Raw genomic sequence first — 19,584 nt, 5'->3', positions numbered from 1 at the left:
CAAATCCTCATAAGCAAAGCAGTACTGGCATTTGGGATTGAAAATTAGGCTACTTTATAACAGGCCAGGCAACAGTAGGGTAATAAAAATGGTTGCAGATTAATTTTCTGTAGATGTAACAGAAAATAGCCTAATTGATTCAGCTCTACTTTATAGATCAGTTATAAGCCTTGTGTAGGAAGAAGTCTTTGGTTGCCAGGTTGTGGAAAATCCCTTTTGCTAATACTGCAGTTACAAATCTTGATACAATTATTATTTAAGTGTCACAAGTTTCCCAAATACGCCAGTAAGTCTGCAGTTATATCAATATGTGATCAATAAATTGAAACGACATGAAATTTTAAATAAATCATCAGTTACCCATTTTTAAATCATTAATAATGAAATTACCGGAGTGTTTACAACATTCCTTCAGGTCTGTAGATGTGAAAGTTGTTAAATCTAAATCTGTAGCTCCTCTCCAGAAGGTTGGAGGTTAAATGTTTCGGAAAAACAGCCTTTTGGCTAACTCTGGCACATTTACAGCAGTGTTTGTTAATGTGCACTGTCCCTGTTAGATATACTAATAGGCATGAATAAAATGTTTCAGGGGTCTTTTTCTGATTAATTAAAAAACTAAAACGTTAATGCAAGTGTCCTGCTGCAGGAGGAGAAGCACCATCCACAACATGGCAACCGAACAGTCATTTGATTTTATTAATGGCTAATAATTGATACGCTTTTGTAAATCTGTTATTAAAGGTCCAGTGTATAGGATTTAGGGGCATCTATTGGCAGAAATAACATATCATATTTATAATCATCTTTTCCTTGTTTATAATCACCTGAGACTAAGGCCATGTTTACACGAAAACGATCCACTGAAAACGGAATCGTTTCTCATTTTCGTTTTGAAAAAAGTTCCGCGTTCAGACGACGTTTTGATAACAATTGCTGTGCACAGGGATCCGCAAAAATGACCAAAAGCACTGCAGTATACATGCCAGGCCAGTAGTTGGCGGTGTGACTTCGCAATGAAACAGCACGCTCCTGCGCACCTGCGCTTCTTTCTACAGAGCAGTGCTGTATAAACAATCAAAATGGCAACCGCACAAACATTTGTCTGGACGAACGACGAGGTGGAGTTGCTACAGTAAATCTACATTATGATGGGGAAGCGTTGATAAATTAATAGGGTGAGTGGCACGAACAGAGCTCGGGAGTCCGCCATTGTTGTTGTGATGGTCGACTTTCTCGCATATGCCTAGTGACTGGAACTGTAATGCGCATGTGCGAAAAGCCTCCGTTTTCAGAGGAAGTGCATATTGCAAGTTTACATCACAACGGAGACAGTGCCATTTCCAAAAAATTGCACTCCCAAAACGCAGATGTAAACGATCAGCCAAAACACAACTAAAGTTTTTTTTTTTCAGTTGAAATCGTTGTCGTATAAACAGGGTCTAATAATCGTTGTGTTTTATGTTGTTACCTTAGAATGAGTCGTTTATATCTACAGATGAAGCGGGTCCTCTGCCACAGAGACTGCCATGTTGTTTCTACAGTAACCTGGAACAGACAAACCAAACACTGGCTCTAAATACGGCGATTTGGGTTTTTGAGTTTCGTGTCAGTCATTACCAGAAAAGTTTCAGTTGGTTGCAATCTGCAACCTCAGCACTAGATGCCACTAAATCCTACACACTACACCTTTAACTATAACATATAGAGCTGAAACGGCTCAATTTATTGTTTAGTTAATAGACACAAAGTTAATCAGCAGCTGTTGTGATTAATCGATTAACCGTGTCATGTAAAAATGCCAAACACATCAATGTAAACTGTATATCTTTAATTTTCCAAGTGTTAAACAAAGACATTTAAAGACGTCATCTCAGATTGTGGGAATTTTTCACTGTGTTTTTAATAATCAAAACCTCAATCCATTAATGATTTAATCAAAAAACAATCAGCAGATTAACAAGTAATGAAAATAATCTTTAGTTGCAGCCATAATCACATCAGTGGTGCAAGAAGAATTTAGATCTTTTAATACAACAGGATGAAATACCACAATATAGAAATACTCCATTATAAGTAAATGTATTGCAATAAAAGTTGCACTCAAGAAAAAGTACAAAATATCAGCGAAATATACTTAAGTGAATACACAGATCGGCCTATTTGTAAGTGTTATGTTTATCTTATATGATATACTATTACTGATGTACATGTGAGCAGCATTTTAATGTCAAGATGAAGTATTTTAATTACGTTTTTGATAGTTTTATCCATAAAACAATGTCTTTAAGATGATTGTATATTTTGGATGAAGCTTTAATCTGATTTGGATGAATTTCTGGATGAGGCTTTAATCTGAAAATTAACATTGGTTGTCAAATAAATGTAGTGGAGTCAAAAGTGCAGTATTTCCCTCTGAAATGTGTTGGAGCAGAAGTATAAAGTATCATTAAATGGAAACACTTTTAAGTACAAGTACCTCAAAACTATACTATGACACTGGAGTAAATTTACATTCTGCCAGTGTATTCCATGTATTTCATTTAACATTCAAAAACGTATGAGTGCATATAAAGGATGAGAATGCCTCCAAATGTTATCTGAATGTTGCCTTAGTAATACAGGTGTATGAATGTAATCTCATGCCCAGGATGAGACTGTAAGATTAGGTCTGGCTGATGGCATACGTGAAATGCAGCTCCAGCCTTTCTATTGAAATTCAAGACATATTTGTTCCCGAAATGTGAATTAAATTCAGCTGGAGAGCAGCGAGCCAGGACTTCAAATTACCACCTTCACTGGTAGCTGTGAAGGCATTCCAGCAAACAGCAGAGAAAACAACTCTGGTCTCAGGAGGGAAACACTGCTCGACCCTCTGCAGAGAAAGTGAGGGGAAACATTGAGGAGGATGGTGATAACCTCGCAGCTCTGAATCATCGCTCAGCCTTTACAAATGAGCGGGATTGTGAACGTCATGAGAAATTTGTCTTTTCATACTTTCATCTTCATTATTGCGCACACATGAAGGCTATTTTTCATCCTCCGATGGAGACGCCAGCCTAAAAGCACGGCCTGCCACATGATGGATCACTGTCGATTATCAGACTGACACTTTTATCTGAAGTATATCTTGAGTAATCCTCTCCTCTTTGACCTTGCATCTAACCCCTGTCCCTGCTCGCAGCCCAGCCCGAGACTTTAAGAGCGTCTGAGACAGCAGAGAAAGGAATGAAACATACTTCACTTGAACCTTAAGCCATTTGTTTGCTGTTGCCTCTACTTGGAATGTGTGAGAGGATGAGCTGCTGAAAAGCTGCAGTGGGTGTAAGAGTGCACATGCGCTCTCCGCCTCTCTTTAAGGCACACATACTTACACTCAAATACCTACACATTCCCCCTCTCTCTCTCTCACTCTCTGACTGAATCTGACTTCATTATATCCCTCCTGGCATAACTGTGCCTCTCTTTTCAATGTCTACCCATGATTGAGGGCATTTATTGTCGGAGCCATTCATCGACAGGGCCCCACATTCACCCTCCTCTTCCCCCCACCACCACCACTACCCTCAGTAAAACATGATAAGCATCTGTTATTGCTCTGCAGGAGCCGTGTAGGCCCTGACGCCTCGGCCTGCCTCCCCATCTGACTGACTAGACCCTGTCTGGGCACTTATTTACAGGTCAAAACCTGCAGGCTGCATAGTGCATGTTTGTGTGTGAAAGAGAGAAAAAGGGAGAGCGTGGGGGGAGAGCAGAGGGCATTAGGGAAAAGAGGCTACATACATCAAGAAGGACACAAACAGAAGTGTTGCAATTTCTCAGCACAATCACCGCAGGGCAGGAGCGGGATCTTTTTGACAAATAACATATTTTGTTGCAATTTTCATGCTGGAAATGTTTTGCATTCCTGAAAATGTGATCTTGTCTTGTGATATCTCTAGAGGTTGCACAGCAAAACATGCAGTGATGGCTTGTTGATGTATGGAAATAGGGCTGGAAGAGGGGCTGGTGTTTAACTTAGCACTTGTACTTGGGTAAAACATGGAGGTACTTTTGCCTTATTTGAAAAATTGTTTGAACTATAAAATATTAGAAATTAGAGGGGGGGGAAAGTCCATCACAAATTTCATTGTTGAAACTTGTTCATTTGTGCATAATATCATCTGTAGTTTAATATTGCATACACCTTTGAGCTATTTTCGCAATAGTAACAAGCTAAGACATTAAAATGAATGATGATGCTGTATTGAAATGAACAGTGACCCCTGACCCACAGAGTTACAAAATGTTGCACTGTTTTCAGTTTAGTTGTTGCGCAGAATGTTCAAGCATTGAAATAAACTCTTTTATACTTCATTACATACTTGTGTGTACTTGAAATAAACCCATTGTCCTTATATGAAGACATATTTTTTGTCAAAGACAGTGATTAGTTTTTCAATACTTATCAGGTCCTACTAATCCCAAATAGCTCAGAGAAATTGAAAGTGCATACCAAACAAAAGCTGAGATATACTCACTGGGGCTAATCTACTTCATTACATTAGTTCTAGTTATTGTCAACAAACCCATGAAAAGACCAAAACCAAAAATGAATTGATCCTATTGACAAATATTTCCTGATATAACATAGTTTTTTGTGCTATAGAGATCCTTTGTTGTCCACTATTAAAAACACATCAATAACCCAGTGACATATTCTTCCTTTATTACGATCATAGCTCATTTTGACTCAAAGACACATATGTCATCCTGCTGCTGTGAGTATGCACTAAAACTCCAAATGAGTATTAATCTACAGCTGAAAATAGTCTACAACAATTGTGCTGTTTCCTCCTGTTTCATTAACAGCTGGTAAAAACTCAAGTGCCCGGCTATTTTAGGAAACAATTTACACTTATTAAAACATGAAACTATTTGTATTTGTGAGGTGATGTTAGAGACTTAAGTCTTCAGTAGAAGCCAACAGGCTTGGGGCTGTGTGGTTTCGGCCAACACACAGCCTTATTGAAAGCAAATGGAGCCAATGGTAAATCTGTGCATTGATTGCAGGACTTGTAATTAAGTATTTTCACATTGTGTTATTGCTACTTTTACTTGGACAAAGGATGTAAATACATCCCTCACCACTGGTTGCTGTCATCAGTGTATCTTTTACACAACAGTGACAAGGCTTGCCTCACAAGACTTCTGGGATACACATCTTGAGTAGTGAGTCAGCTCACTACTGAGCAAACTCTATATGACTGACACGAAACATACATGTAATGAACACAAAATATGCACTTGTAAGGATTTGCTCTGCATGCTGACTCAACAGTGCAGGAGAAAATGAGCAACTTTGTCTCCCTCTTCTTTCTATTTTTTTTTTCCTCCGCTAGTCACTTGTGCCCTTTGTGAAGGCAGTGGCAGAACATCTGCTTAGCTGGCCCCCTTTCAGATGGCCCGGCCGACCAGTGTATGTGGAAGAAAACTGTGTGTGTGCGTGTGTGAGAGAGAGTGTGTGTGACAGAGAGAGAGAGAGAGAAAGAGAAAGAGAGAGAGAAAAGTAAAGATAATATGTATGTGTATGTGGGTGCACGTGGGTGTGTGTTGGGATACGGGGCTCTGCAGCTGTTGGGGCTCTCCTCCTGATGGCTGCCCATTGTTCCCTCCCTCTGTGTCTTCGGCTCTCTCTCTGTGTCCCGGCCGGTTTATAGGCCTTCCCCTTTTTCTCAATGCACACCGCAACTAAATTTATGTCCTTGGACACAAGCCTTTCTCAGGGTATAAATCAGGCTGGATGATCCCTGTCAGAGAAGCGTTGCCAAGGGTCTGCAGCTTTATGTTCCAGAGAGTCACATTATTGTCATAGCAATTCACTCATATTTTAAGAAAAAAAAGCTAAAAAGGAACTCTGATGGTGCCTCACTGCGTTTATGTCCACACCAGTGTCTTGTTAAAGTTGTGGATTTGTAAGATGGGTTTTGAACAATTTATCTTTATAGCTCTGGAGTAAAGGATTTAATAGCTTTGTCCAGAGACTAAAAATCTTTAAAGTTGCCCGTTTCCATAATACAAGGAGTCAGTTTTTCCCCCATCCTCGTCAGGATGGAAAAGTCATTTACACAGAAATTGGACACTGGAATTCTTTAAAGGTATACCATGCAGGATTTTCCTAAAAAACAATGGATGTCCTCATGCAGAAGTAATCCCTCTAAATCATCACTTATGGCCCACTGGAAGAGTGTGGCGGGGTATTTATCTGCCTGTATTTTCTTATTTTCTTCTTATTTTCTGTGCTCGGGACATTCATGGGCATGTACCTCCACAGTGCTCAGGTGAGGACTGGGCTGTATAGAAAGGTAGTTACCAGGTGCCAGACCATACGCAGCAGTAATCAAAGAGACACAGCACCAAAAAAATACAAATATAGTTGGATGAAATGCCAGAGTGTGAATGTGGGGTTGGCTTTTACTTTCAAAGGTGAGCTTGTTTAAAATCAGTAACCAACAATCATACATAGTATACCTTTAATGAGAGTGTCCAGGTTAAATGAATCCTCCTGTGTACAGAAGTAAGTGTAATTCATTGCTGCTCAAAGTGCCGCACTATATTTTAGTAATTTGCAGTACATTTCTTTTACTCTTACATCTAATCATAGGCCTTGAGTGATTCCTACATACTCAGCTGTACAAATGTGTAGCCTATACACAGAATAAAAACATGTTCTTACATGTCATCAACTAAATGTGCGTTATACAGCGTTATATCACCTTTTGGTAAATGGCAAATGGACCTGCACTTGTATAGCGCCTTTCTAGTCATCTGACCACTCAAAGCGTTTTTTTTACACTACGAGTCACATTCACCCATTCACACACACATTCATACACTGGTGGCCAAAGCTACTATACGACGTGCCACCTGCTACTCAGTTTTTATCACATTCACACACTGATGGAACAGCCATCAGGAGCAATTTGGCGCTCAGTATCTTGCTCAAGGATACTTCGTCATGTAGGCTCGAGGAGCTGGGGATCGAACCTCTGAGCCATAGCCACCTTGTCTTTTTTTTTTTTTTTTTTTACACATCTTTTAAACCTCAATAGTGGTGGCTTGTCTTGGATCTCCCTGCCTAAGCTAGCAATGGTTTCTAGATTGAAAAAAGTCTTGGAGGACAATAGAGAATCAAACAGTGCATGGACATAGTCTTTTGCTTTTACCGCCAACCCTGCAAAGTTAAACAATCATAAATAGCCCACTGCAGAGTAGCCACCTTGTGGTAAAACATATTAATAAATGCTCATTTAGACCTATTTATAATGTTGGTGGGCAAATTTAGACTTACTGTTACCTTCATTATAATGCTTACATATGTTTTGTGGCTCCAGGCAGATTATTTGAGAGCTTTTTTGGCCAAAAATGGCTCTCTGGATAGTAAAGGTAGCTAACCCCTGGGTTAGGGATTACAAATTGTAGAAAGCTAGTGGTTGCACTGCAACTAGTGGCACCTCACGAGTGTTTTGCGAGAATTAGGTTCTGTCATCAGTGCTATTCCATTAGCTAAAGTTAGCGAGTCCTGTGCAGCCCTCAATCATATGCTGCCCCCGTAAACTGACAGTCATCAAAACTTCCAGCACCCTTGGTGTAATTAAATGATTAATATGGAAACTAACAAAAGTCATTGCAGTTCTTCGCTGCATCTGTGTGGTCAGGGTAGTAACAAACATTATAACCCATACAACTTCCACATGATATCCAAACTATAATAAAAGGCCAGTATCAGTGACCTGATTGTTGTAAACATAAGCATTCAGTATCTGAGTGTGGTGTGAGCAAACAGCATATCCTCTTGTGTGGAACTCAGATAAGCTCTTATCTCACTAGATATTACAAACCTGACTGAGATAGCTGGAATTTTAACCTAAATATGTGATATATGAGTGTTGTGTGAAGATGTATAGTAATAATAAATACCAAATAAGGCTTTCTTAGCTGTAAGTGTTCCTCTGAAGCACACACAGTGACTCATGGAGGCTAAATTGAGCAGTCTAAGTCAGGAAAATGATATTTCATCCCTTCTTGGCTTTTGTGTGATGTTGAAACTCCATTCTGGAGTCACTTTACCACACTTACTTTTTGCTTTCAGTAAGACTCTTCAACTTAAACTGCTCAGACTGCTGCAAGTTTAACTTCTAACAGAGGCTGCAAATAGAGAAAATGAAAGCAAAGGACTCTAATCAAACACTTTAAGGTCAATGATCCGAGGGAGGAACGTGATCTCACTAGCCATTGTGATCATGATAAGATAAATATACTGGTCTGCAATTGAGGATTATTTTGATTCATGTTTTATTTATTTTCTGGTTAAATGACTCAACTAATAATTGCCCAAGGTGACAGTTTTCAGTTGTATTGTTTTGTCAGACCATCAGTCCAAAGTGCAAAAATATTCATTTTACTGCCATATAAAACAGAGAAAAGCAGCAAACCATCACTGTAACCAGCAAATGTTTGGCATCTGTGCTTGACAAGAACTTAAAACGACAGGTCGGTTATCAAGACTGTCGATCAGTTGAGTGACTGCTTCAGCCTGCGCAATTATGAATTGATTCTGATTGGTTAGAAATACATTCAAACACAGTCCGTCATGTTGCACCCATCTCCACTGTTCTGTGTGAGCAAACTCGCTGCACCCACTTCAGCCTGATTGGGTAAACCACAGGACAAGGGTCGAGATAGCAGAATTCACATAGATAGAATCTCCTCCATTACTGACCAGAGGCCAGGTTAGCTGACTGCCGCTGGCTGGGACCTGTCTTTTTGTCTGTCCCATATCCTTATCAACAGACTGACATGTTTATCATGACAAGAGGTCAGACTGCTTCTCTCGTGCTACTGTTCTCTATCATCTCTGAGCTGCCAAAGAACGTTCTGTTCCCTGAGTGCTTCATTGTGTGATTGGGCTTAAAATATTCAGCTTCACAAGTCTACCTTCATGTTCATACTGTGTGTGAAAATCAAGTGTTGACTTTGTTTCAAGTTAGCACTGAATATCTTTTAAAAAATTACTGATTGACACTTTTACTTTTTTTTTCAAAGTGCTAAACCTTCAGATTTCCACATTTTAAATATTATGTGGTGTTTTTCTTGCCGGCATTTTTGTGGTCATAGCTCTTCAATGTATTCAGATTATATAACGTCTCCTCAAAGTTTCCACTGGAGCAGGCAAGCCCACAAATATGGCAAATAATCCATCACTCGCCAAAGAAAACAGACACTGGAAATTATTTTTGTAATAAAATATTGCCTTAGCTAAGTCTTCTTAAGTCATTTTATATTATAAATAAATATGCAAATGAGAACATTAGCAAGACATTAAAAATATTCCTTTCAGTTTTGTGTATCTTATTCTAAATTATTAATTACCATTATTATTGTCTGACGATCCAGTTTACAGAGCTTTGTAAGTTTGTCTTTGTCTGATGCTGCCCTTGGTATTAGAGAAATGGAGATGGTACATTAACTTAAAACAAGGGGGATGGTTTGGAAATATTTAGCTGCAATCAGTGGCCAGTACCACAATGTTACTGTAAATTACAATATTATATTACGGCCTCATCATCATTTGGAAAATTTGACTCCTCGCTCAATGTGAGTTCAAGAGAGAAGAACCTGTGGTTTAAGGGCCGTGGTCTTTTCTGAGCCAGGCAGTTATTTTCATCATTTTTGTTGTCTCTAAAAAGACGTAATTTCAACATACATTGATAATTACGCTCTTAATATTCCTCTTATCTGAAGAGACAGTTTGAATGACAGGTTAGAGGGATCTGTTCTGCTTCACAGCGGTTTTCTTTTCTGCTAAACATCGGTTTCACACGAGCAGCGTAACTGCTGGCGTGAAAAGCAACTGTTTGCCTCTAGAAAACATCCATGGATGAGGGAAGACTTTAGAGGAGTCAACAAGTCAGTGAATGTGTTGACATGGAACCAGCATCCTACACTGTAGTGTATGCAACAAGATAAAATCATAAATTTCAACCACACGCTACCACCATGGCTGTATGGACTGCAACGCTGGTCTGTCATTCAGTCCACCACTTTGATAAATATCTCAACAACCTTTGGGTGGGTAGCTTTGTCTTTTTGTACACACAGTCATGGTTCCCAGATGATGAATCACAGACTTTAGAGATCCCGGATTTTTCTTTAGTGCAGGTTGACCTTGTTGTTTTGAATAAAATATCTTGACAACTGTTCGACGGATTATCATGAAATTTTGTATGCATAATTAAAGGTTTCTCACGGATAAATTCTACTGACTTTAGTGATTCTGATTTTTAACCTAGAGCCATCATTAGGTCAGAATTTTTATTTGTCAAAACCGTCACTGCCATTAGCCTCAGCTGCACCTTGTAGCCTTTTTATGCCTATTAGCATGCTTACCAAACCTGGTAAATTTTACTTCCTTATCATCTGCATGTTAGCACTGCAGATGTGAGCACGCTGTTAGCATTTAGCGCTGCTGTATCTTTGAGTATAGCCACACTGTGCTGCTAGCTGGGCTGCGAAGGCTTGTTACCTTTTTATCTATTAAAGGTATACTATGCAGGAATTGTTGGCTACTGTTTGTAAAAATAAAAGTCAAAGTCAATCCCAGCTTTGTCGGTGGCATTTTGCCTCGCTGTATTTGTGTTTTTTCAACGCTGTCTGTGATTTTCACAGCGACCTCTTGAATACATGCTGCTTACGGTCTCAACCTGACCTGCGCACTGTGCCCAGGAAGCGCATTTGCGTTTGACCCACCCTACTCTCTGTCTGTTTGGCTAATACTCATTGTCTTTGTTGGATGGGTTGGTTAGGTTTAGGTAAGAGGAGTAGGATTGCTTAGGGTAAGGATGTTGGGGTGAGTCAGTCCGAGGCAGAGTAAGGCAGGCCATGCCTTCACTATCATAGCAAATGCAAGTTCGTACCCAGAAATGCCCTGAGCATGGCTAAATAGGAAGAAATTAAGACAATACAGGCAGAGGTAAGGGTCTCTGCAGATAAATACACCACCACACACCTCTAGTGGGTCATAAGTAATGATTAACAGGGATTACTTTTCTGAGTCACACAAACATCCTGCATGGTAGGGCTATATCTTTAAAGAAAAACAGAGATGAAAAGTGTGCCAATACAAGAGGAATACTTTTCATCTCTGTTTTTCTTTAAAGATACAAGAATTTACATACAAGCTGTGACATTGTGCTGACTATGTGAAACTGTCATAAGTCAGATAGCCGCAGCTGTAGGCAGCCAGCTCAGTAAAGGTCGCTGAATGCTCAATGGTCATCATGAGGTCTTGACCTTCCAGTAAATGTGTCACGGTGATAAATGGTTAGTGTGACTGACACTTTTCAGATCCTGACTGGCCCAGGAAACACTTCAGTTATTGGAAACCTCTCGCAATTTAGTTAATAAGTCACAGTAGTATGAATCATCTAGGTAAACACAGAGAGTAAACATAAATTGAGATATTTTGAATTTTTAGTGTGAGATGTATCCGAGCTAAGGACTTCAGTGCCTTGCTGATTGTACCAGGGGGTAAAAAAGGACCAAGATGTTCTCTTTTATTAAATGAAGATAAGGTCAGCCATGTGTGACATCCAGTGGGGCGAAAAAATGCTTTCCTCTGGTAACATGATCTCTATAATACAAAGAGGCTACGCTCCAGGAATGCTGTAGATATAATATCAAATAGAGTGACAATTCAAAAACACAAGATGTGAGAGAGAGAATTTGTTTTCCACACGGGAATTGCGAAACGTCTCTCTTCTGGTAAATTTCCAGTCACAAGACTGACAAGCAAGATACTTAAACACTGATGGATGTGATCTCGCTGGGGATCGCTCATACGGTCAGTAGGGAAAGGGGAGTTATTTGTTCGTAAATATGGCTGATAAAAATCAGCCTGCTGCTGCTGTTGTTCAGGACTAGGTACGCATTTTAGACAAGGCCAGGCACATACCTGGAGGCTGGAATCTTATCAGAAGCATATTTACCACTATTTCATGTCAACCCACAATGACAGATAGGCCAGGAATTCCTCTGATCACTAACCTGTTGCAAAGTGGAAACTTTTCTTTTTTTTCTCAGTGCTTGGAAAACCATTATATTTGCTCCAACAGTCACAAAAATTCAAAGAATGAATTTGGGATTGTTTAGTCTATTATTACCTGGATTCTAACAACAATGATTTAGGACATTTTTAAGATGCTGCTTTCCACTGAATGTGACTAACAGTGAATTTTCTGTTGCTCATTTTAAACTTGTGTCCTAATTAACTTGATTAAAATGACGGACAGAACAGCTTTCTCCAGTAAAATACCTTTTATTGCCTCAGTGGTTTATGACGAACATTGTAACACTAAAAACAAACTACAAAATTATTCATATACAACTGTTCACACCGAATAAGCAGATTTGCTGGCAGGAAACAAAAGGTCCATAAAACAGTACAATGTTCCAAAAGTCTTCTTTTATAGTACTAAACATGCAAGAAGTTTTATTTCACACAGATGTGAAGTGTTGTGTAATACCAGGTACATGAGACTGAATAAACAGTCTGAATGCATCAAGTATCTCAAAAGAACTGAGATGAGACAAACTTCCAAATCGAAGATCAGAACTCCCCCTCTGACTGACAGCATGTAGACCGACCTTGGTTGTAAACTGGGTGCCCAACATGTGCACAGACAAGTGCAGCAGACTTCACTACAAACATGAAAGGGGTGTTCACTAGTGTAGCTTAAGGGCGACATCTAGTGCCCACAAGCAGGAAGAACAAGCTAATTTTTTAAATATAATTTCAACAAATTTACAGCAAATTACATTTTTTAAGGAAAGTCACCACATTAACACAACACAAATGATGAAATAATTCATATATATCAGTGGTGATAGTTTGTAATACAAGACAAACACAGACCAAAATCAAAAATCACCACGGCTGGATGTCAGTCGTATTTTAGCTCATTAAATTAAAGCAAACAGGAGGCAAAGCCAACTAACTTGTTCCTAAATAGCCCGGTTGACACCAAGCAGTACAGTACAATTCAGTTCAGTAATTTTTTTTCCGTTTCTACTGTGAAAGGTTGTGGATGGTACCAATGGAACAGTTCCATACCATTACCATTTTTGGTCTGTTGGGGTACCTAGCACACAGATCTGGTACTAAAAGGTGGAGCTGTGAACACTGCAGTCTGTTGATTGGTTAGTAGTGGAAGGTCACTCGGCTCAGGGCTGAGTTGTGGCTCGTTTTGAAGCTTATGTGACCACTGTACATACCGTGGCAAGTTTTACATATATTAGTAAACTGTAACTATATTTTGCTGCCTCTCAAAACAGCTGGAGTCGGAGAAAAGAAAACTTAATTCACTGGGCCAACTGCTGGCAATATAAGGTGGAACTTGTTATGTTGCTCAATGCATAATCTGACAACGGGAATCCATCTGTGACAACTTTGACGACTCCATGGATTTTTATTGTCTCTCTTGGATGACATACACTTTTAGTAAAGAGTCTTAAACTAATGAATCTTCAAACGTAAAAATATCTATCAATTGTGACCCTGTTAAATGAACTGCATATATATTAATCCTCACTCAGAGAAAAAAAAAAGCGTTGCGGAGAGTCGTTCCTGTGGGCTCTGGCAACACTAAACCACTGCGCTTGCTTTAGAAGGACTAAATGCACAAACCCGCTATTTCTAAATATCCCATCGAGAAAGATTCTCACTCCAGCCTGTTTTATCTTGTTCTGAAAATGTCAGTGTGCAGCTTTGTTCTGTGGACGATAAACAAGGTGCAGACTTCCATCTGTGTCACTGGTAATGGAAAAAACATATATTGAGTGTTGAATGGAGCAGTGAGTGACAACAACACCGCCCACATTTAAGAGTACTGTTTGCAGTGGAAACGTTAGGGTCTAGGTACCATGTCTGAAGAATTACTTTTTGGTTCCAAAGGTATCATACTGTGTTTGGTGGAAACTGGGCGTATGTTCACTGTGTCAAATCAGGCTAATCAATCATTTGTTGTAGTTTTGGGCTTTTGTGCTTCTTGGTGATGAAAACATTTTACTCACTAACCTTTTTGCAAAGACTAAGGGACTCAAACAAGAGCACTCGTGTAGATTTAGACAAGTCTCATTTCACCTTATTGTCTAGACTACATATTCAGAAGTAAAGATAAGGTAATGCCAAACTGGGACCAAACCTGTCTAATTACTTGTTTGGTATGCCCTGTGTGCGTCATAAAGCTGTGTCTCATGATATCCTGACCGAAGCAATGAAAACACAATCCAGAATGTAAAACACCCAAATTTTCCTTTAACTTTAACTGTCCGCAGAGATTTACCAGAATCTAAGTTTTTAAATTGAACATTTTACAGTGTGACTGTCATATACTTAACTTTTTTTAAGTGTGCTGACAGACAGTCCTTTGAACACTAAACAAATATAATATTGCAAATAATATCAACAAATAGGTGAAACACCTGATTGTGTTTGCAGCATACCACCTAGTTGAACATTGTGCTAATATCTGTGAGCGTTTCTGGTTTACATAAAAATACTTAAATAACAAACAGATTCCCTGTTGCAGAAGGGTTTAAGCCTCAATCAGCACTTTGCCTGAGGATCCTTTTCTCCTCCTCTACGAAATTCTTGTCAGAGGTCGCTTGTCCCATGTCCCTCTTCCTCTTCTCCTTCTGCTGGAAGGTCTCCACTCGACGTTTCTTAGCAGACGTTTCTTGCTTCTCTGATTCCTCATCTGATCACAAGAGGAGTGGGGGTGGTTTGGGAGAGGGAGGGGTGGGGTAGTGGGAGAGTGGAAAATAATGACTTTAGAATTGCTTCACAGCACACCATTCAAACCAATCAATCGGCGCTATATCCGTGTAGGTGCAAAATGAAAAGCGCAGAAACAAATTTTTCTGCTTGTGACTGTTTAGTAATTTTGTGGCTTCCAGCATCCATTTTTCCACCAAGATGGGTGGAGTGTTGCAGATGAGGCTGCGTCGTGCATTTCTGGGTACCAATGACACTGCTCTGGGTTTATGTTCACTCAGTCTACTTGCTTATTGCCAATGCAAGTGCACTGATTTTTTTAGGCCTGACAAGGGTGCCTTCACAGACCTCTTTAATATCCCATAAAATGTATTCATGGGGTTTTGATTCACTTACATTTCTCATCTAGTATATGTTTTGATGTACATCAAAATTTCATTAGTTTGGGACACAGTCTGTACTACTCACTGAGCATGTGTGCTGTCCGAGACAAAAAGCCTGTTTAAATAGGATGCTTAATATCACCACAGAGTAAGTCAGTGTAGCGTAATGCTGTCAAAGAACTGGTGAATTAATCATGAAGAGAATGACACCTCGGCAGTGATCATTTCATGAGTTTGTTTATACTGGCAAGAGAGTTATAAATGGCACACTGTTGTTGTATTGCAGGGCTAACCTGATACAGGGGGTTCCTCCTCTGCGGGTAAGAAACGAGCGTTGCCGGTGTAAGGCTGTGGTGCATCTTCCCCATTGTCCTCATACACATTGGACCACTTTATAGCCATATCCATGCCTGGGGGAGCTCCCTTCTTCTTCTCTGGCTCTGTGGTGTAGCTCTCAGGAGGTGGTACAGCATTTGTCTTCCATGGCTTAAACTCTCTGGCAGGCTTCATGCAAGAGAGAAAAGCAGGATGTGGAAAAGTGGCTTAGAGAAAGTAACGAAGGAAAGGTTGAGAAAAGCCCCTCGCAAATAAACGGTTACCTCTGTAGCCCCAGGGAACATGCAGCATTGCTGGATTTACATAAATGCCTCAACTCCTTCCACTACTTTAAAAGCTGCAAAATATAGATCACTGAAGACCATCTTGCTGTGGGATCACTCAAGCCACAATACTTGAACCGAATGCCAGGGGCAGAAACTGGAGATGCCAGGGGCAGAAACTGGAGATGCCAATGGCCTCTTTCCTACTTCCTACCCCCCTACTTCTAGCTCCCATGCTCAAATCACACTCATCCTTGAATTCCGCCTTCATTTTAATCTCAACTACACATCTGTAAAGTTTGTGACCAGGCTCTAAGATAATCACCTGCCGTCCGCCAAATGCAGGTGTATTTTTGGAAGTGGCGTATAAAATTGTAAGGCCATATTCATTTTGACTGACTGTCAAAGGTCACTGAATTCCAACCAATAACATCAATAAAAAATGTGCACATACATACTATACAAGCACACAGAAAAAGACCAAAAGCCAAAGGCTGGCTGCTGCAGCTTCATGTTCATGTTTATATAGCTAACGTTAGCTACAGCCACAAGTCACAGTGTATCCTCCACCTGACTCCTCACCACTACAAACCAACTCGCCAGGAAAAGAGCTGGTAGCAGCTGCGGACACACACACCGAGTCAGCAATCGCAGTAGCACAAATGCAGCCAGCCTAAACCCCAGCTCCAGGGGACAGGAAAGCCCCAACTCCCTGTTAGATCAGCTAACAGGTTAGACCTGGCACTGCCACTGGCCACCAGCCTGCTGTGACATCAGGTGCGGAGGAGATTGTGCTGGCAAAATTTGAGCTGCTACAGCTGCTCATCTCCTAAGGTGCTGCCTGCTCTCCTCCCAGGAAAGTTGTCCACAGTGGCGAGGAGCAAGACGAAAGGACAGTGGGCTGGCAAACATAAGCTTGCTATTTCTTTTCTCATTTTTGGTCTGATAAACGCAGAGAGAAAAAGTGGGGCAAGGAGGGGCTGAGTGAACACGCTGTGTGCAACTCTACAATTAAATAAGACCAGACAAATCAATGTATGGGAAACAATGGGTTGTTGTATGAAGAGCTTGTGCCTGTGGTTGTCTGGTGGGATGAGCTTGGGACAGAGAGGGGAGAGAGGCAAGCTGCAAAAGGAGGGGTGTATATTTTAAATTCTGCCTTTTTTGTGGCCTTTTCCAGATTTTTGCCTGCCCCAGCATTAAATAAAAGTAGAAATACCACAGTGTAGAAGTACTCAGTTACAACTTACAAGTAGAGATGTACCGATACCACTTTTTCCTTCCCGATACCGATTCCGACCCCTGAACTGATGTTGTGGGGGCCGATACCGAGTACCGATCCGATACCAGCACGCAAAATAAAAATGGATGGGATATGAATTGTTTTATGTCTCAACTCCTAAAACTCTATGTAAAATATTTAGAAATAAATACATAATAGTAGAATGAGTGTTAGTAGTGCGTATGCGTAATGATGTGAGGCATTACGTGGTATTGGATTGGTCATAGACTGTACTCGCCGATACTGCATTTTAGGCAGTATCGGAGGCATTTCCGATACAAGTATCGGTATCGGTACAACTTACAAGTAGCAGTCCTGCACACAGAATCTTACTCAAGTTGTGGAGGCCTCTTGTCCAGCTTTGTAGTCCCTGTTTTTAGATGTATGTCTATTCTGTGTATGTACATTGAAATCAACATAAGAACAGAGTCATATTCCTTGTATGTATATAGATACTTGGCCAAAGCAGCTGATTCTGATAGTATTTGGCCTGGGCAATATGTCTTGAAAATTATATTACAATATTTTTAGACTATGTCTTGATACACTATATATATCTAAATATTTTTAAATCTCAAAAGCTCTTGATCAGTGTTAGGACTGAGAGACAAGCTGAACATAATATTTCTTATCAACTACCTTGTCTGATATGACAAAGCTTTGGTAATGACTATTGTCTTTTGTGTTTTGTTTTGAGAAAATATTAACACAATGAGATTTTTGATCAACAATTATCAATAATGTGGATGTAACGACTAGTTGGGTGAAGGCAAGCATTAAAACACATAGTAAAGTCTGATAGGTTGATACATGTACATCACTTTGCAGTAATGCAGCCTTAATAAGGAGGAAAAAACACTATTGATGCCGTATCACGATACAACGATATCCAAAACATTAGACGATATATAGTCTCATGTCTCGATAACGACATAATATCTTCATATTTCCCACCCCTAAATTGAATAATATTTATAATATGCATGCAGGACTTTAAATTATAACCTAGTATTTATACACCATGGTAATGCTACATCTACTGAAGTAGTCCAGTTTAGCGATAACTATCTTATATAACTCTATCTTGTATGTTACCTCTTCAGGAGCTTTGACCGTAAGGGTGTCCCAGTCTATCTCCTTATTCAGCGGGTTGTAGAGAAACGCAGGCTTGGACACGGAGCTGAACAGCTCGTCAGGTTTGGGTAACGGAGCTCCACCGGCGGCTCGTTTGGTCCCATGTTGGGAGGACTGAGCTCCGCTGCCCGTAGCCTCTGAGTCCGGTTTCTTCTTTCTACTTTCTCCCTCCTCGTCTGAGTCGCTGCCGTCGCTGCTGTCGCTCAAATCGTCGTAACTCGAAAAGAAACCCAAAGAGCCGGACTTCTTTTCTTCTGTCATTGTGCAGGAGTTAGTAATTCTCTAACGAGTGACGAGCTGTGAACGTAAACACTACAAAGAGATGAGGATAATGCTATTCGGTTGGATTTGGACCTGTAAGATCTACTCCATTTTGAATCAGCCTCCAAAAGAGTCGTAAAGTGTATTAGTGTCGTGACGACTGTCGCAAAGCTACTTCATTAAAGGAGCAAGCCGAGTAAAAACAAAACACGAATATTGTGTCGACTGTACTGGACTTCGTGTAATTTTGTCAACATGCAACTGACTTTTTTGAGAATAAATCTTTGATGTCCTGTAGTAATATTATTTATATTTTGTAGTATGTTATTAAACAGCTAATTTATTATTCAGGCTCCAGCTACAGCCCAGTGATATTACAGAGTGCCTGCACAAAACTTGGCAGTGAGACTTGGTGCTGCAGTCATGCTTCACTTGTGGCCCAAATAGCCTCCAGATGTCACTGTTAAACTTTTGCATTTATTCAAGTTGCACTGTGATGTCAAATTGAAATGAAATTAAGTTTCCATGGCCTTGACTGTTGCTGTTCCAGCATGTTGTAAAGCAAAGCTCCTTCTGACCCACAGTCATCTTCTGGGGGCAGATTGGGGTCACATAGTCTAATATTTTAGCCATCAGATCCATTTACTGTTGGACAGACTTTTATAGAGGCACTACAAATGGACTTTGATACAACCTTGATTAATCACCCCAGTAGCTAATTCTGTGCAGATGTTTATCTCGTGTCACAGACAATTTATGATAATTCTTATAGAAACATCTGATTCTACTGTGACTTTGGAGAGCATGTGAAACATGTGGTCAGATTAGTGCATAGTTAATCACACACTAGATATCAAAGACGGGTTTAAACAGTCCATAAGCCTGCACCCTCATATTTTTTATACTTATTTTTATGACAAATATTTATGTTAATTAAAAAAATAAAGGATTTCAAATGATTAACAATCCCCTCACTATAGCCCTATACTACAGTCCATACCACATTATTCGAGGGGACATACATGAGGGGGTCCCTTGTGTATTCTCTATCTTGTAAGTAAAAAACAAAGAAGCTTTTCATATAGGCTACTATCTATGGGGCATCGGATCATTACG

General features: G+C 40.0%; 1 protein-coding gene across 1 annotated transcript; it reads right to left on the bottom strand.

Moving 5' to 3' along the window:
* Positions 1 to 12,332: 12,332 nt before the first annotated feature.
* Positions 12,333 to 18,600, bottom strand: c10h1orf52 (chromosome 10 C1orf52 homolog). Its single transcript, XM_050055473.1, has 3 exons — positions 18,169 to 18,600; positions 15,486 to 15,696; positions 12,333 to 14,792 (listed from the first exon to the last, which is right to left on the bottom strand). Exons 1-3 carry the CDS (start codon positions 18,466 to 18,468, stop codon positions 14,638 to 14,640), a joined length of 666 nt encoding a protein of 221 aa, XP_049911430.1. The 5' UTR covers positions 18,469 to 18,600; the 3' UTR covers positions 12,333 to 14,637.
* Between the last annotated feature and the right edge of the window lie 984 nt (positions 18,601 to 19,584).

The sequence above is a fragment of the Epinephelus moara genome, chromosome 10 (genome assembly GCF_006386435.1).
Source record: "Epinephelus moara isolate mb chromosome 10, YSFRI_EMoa_1.0, whole genome shotgun sequence".
In the NCBI taxonomy this organism is placed as follows: Eukaryota; Metazoa; Chordata; class Actinopteri; order Perciformes; family Serranidae; genus Epinephelus; species Epinephelus moara.
This window is presented reverse-complemented; position numbering and strand designations above follow the sequence as displayed.

What these genes read in the sequence shown, in the direction of transcription:
- c10h1orf52 (XM_050055473.1), bottom strand. Translation starts at nt 18,468, where the DNA reads ATGACAGAAGAAAAGAAGTCCGGCTCTTTGGGTTTCTTTTCGAGTTAC. An exon ending in CGGTCAAAGCTCCTGAAGAG is followed by an intron (nt 15,697 to 18,168) that starts GTAACATACAAG and finishes TCTTGCATGAAG; the next exon opens with CCTGCCAGAGAGTTTAAGCC. An exon ending in GGAGGAACCCCCTGTATCAG is followed by an intron (nt 14,793 to 15,485) that starts GTTAGCCCTGCA and finishes TCTTGTGATCAG; the next exon opens with ATGAGGAATCAGAGAAGCAA.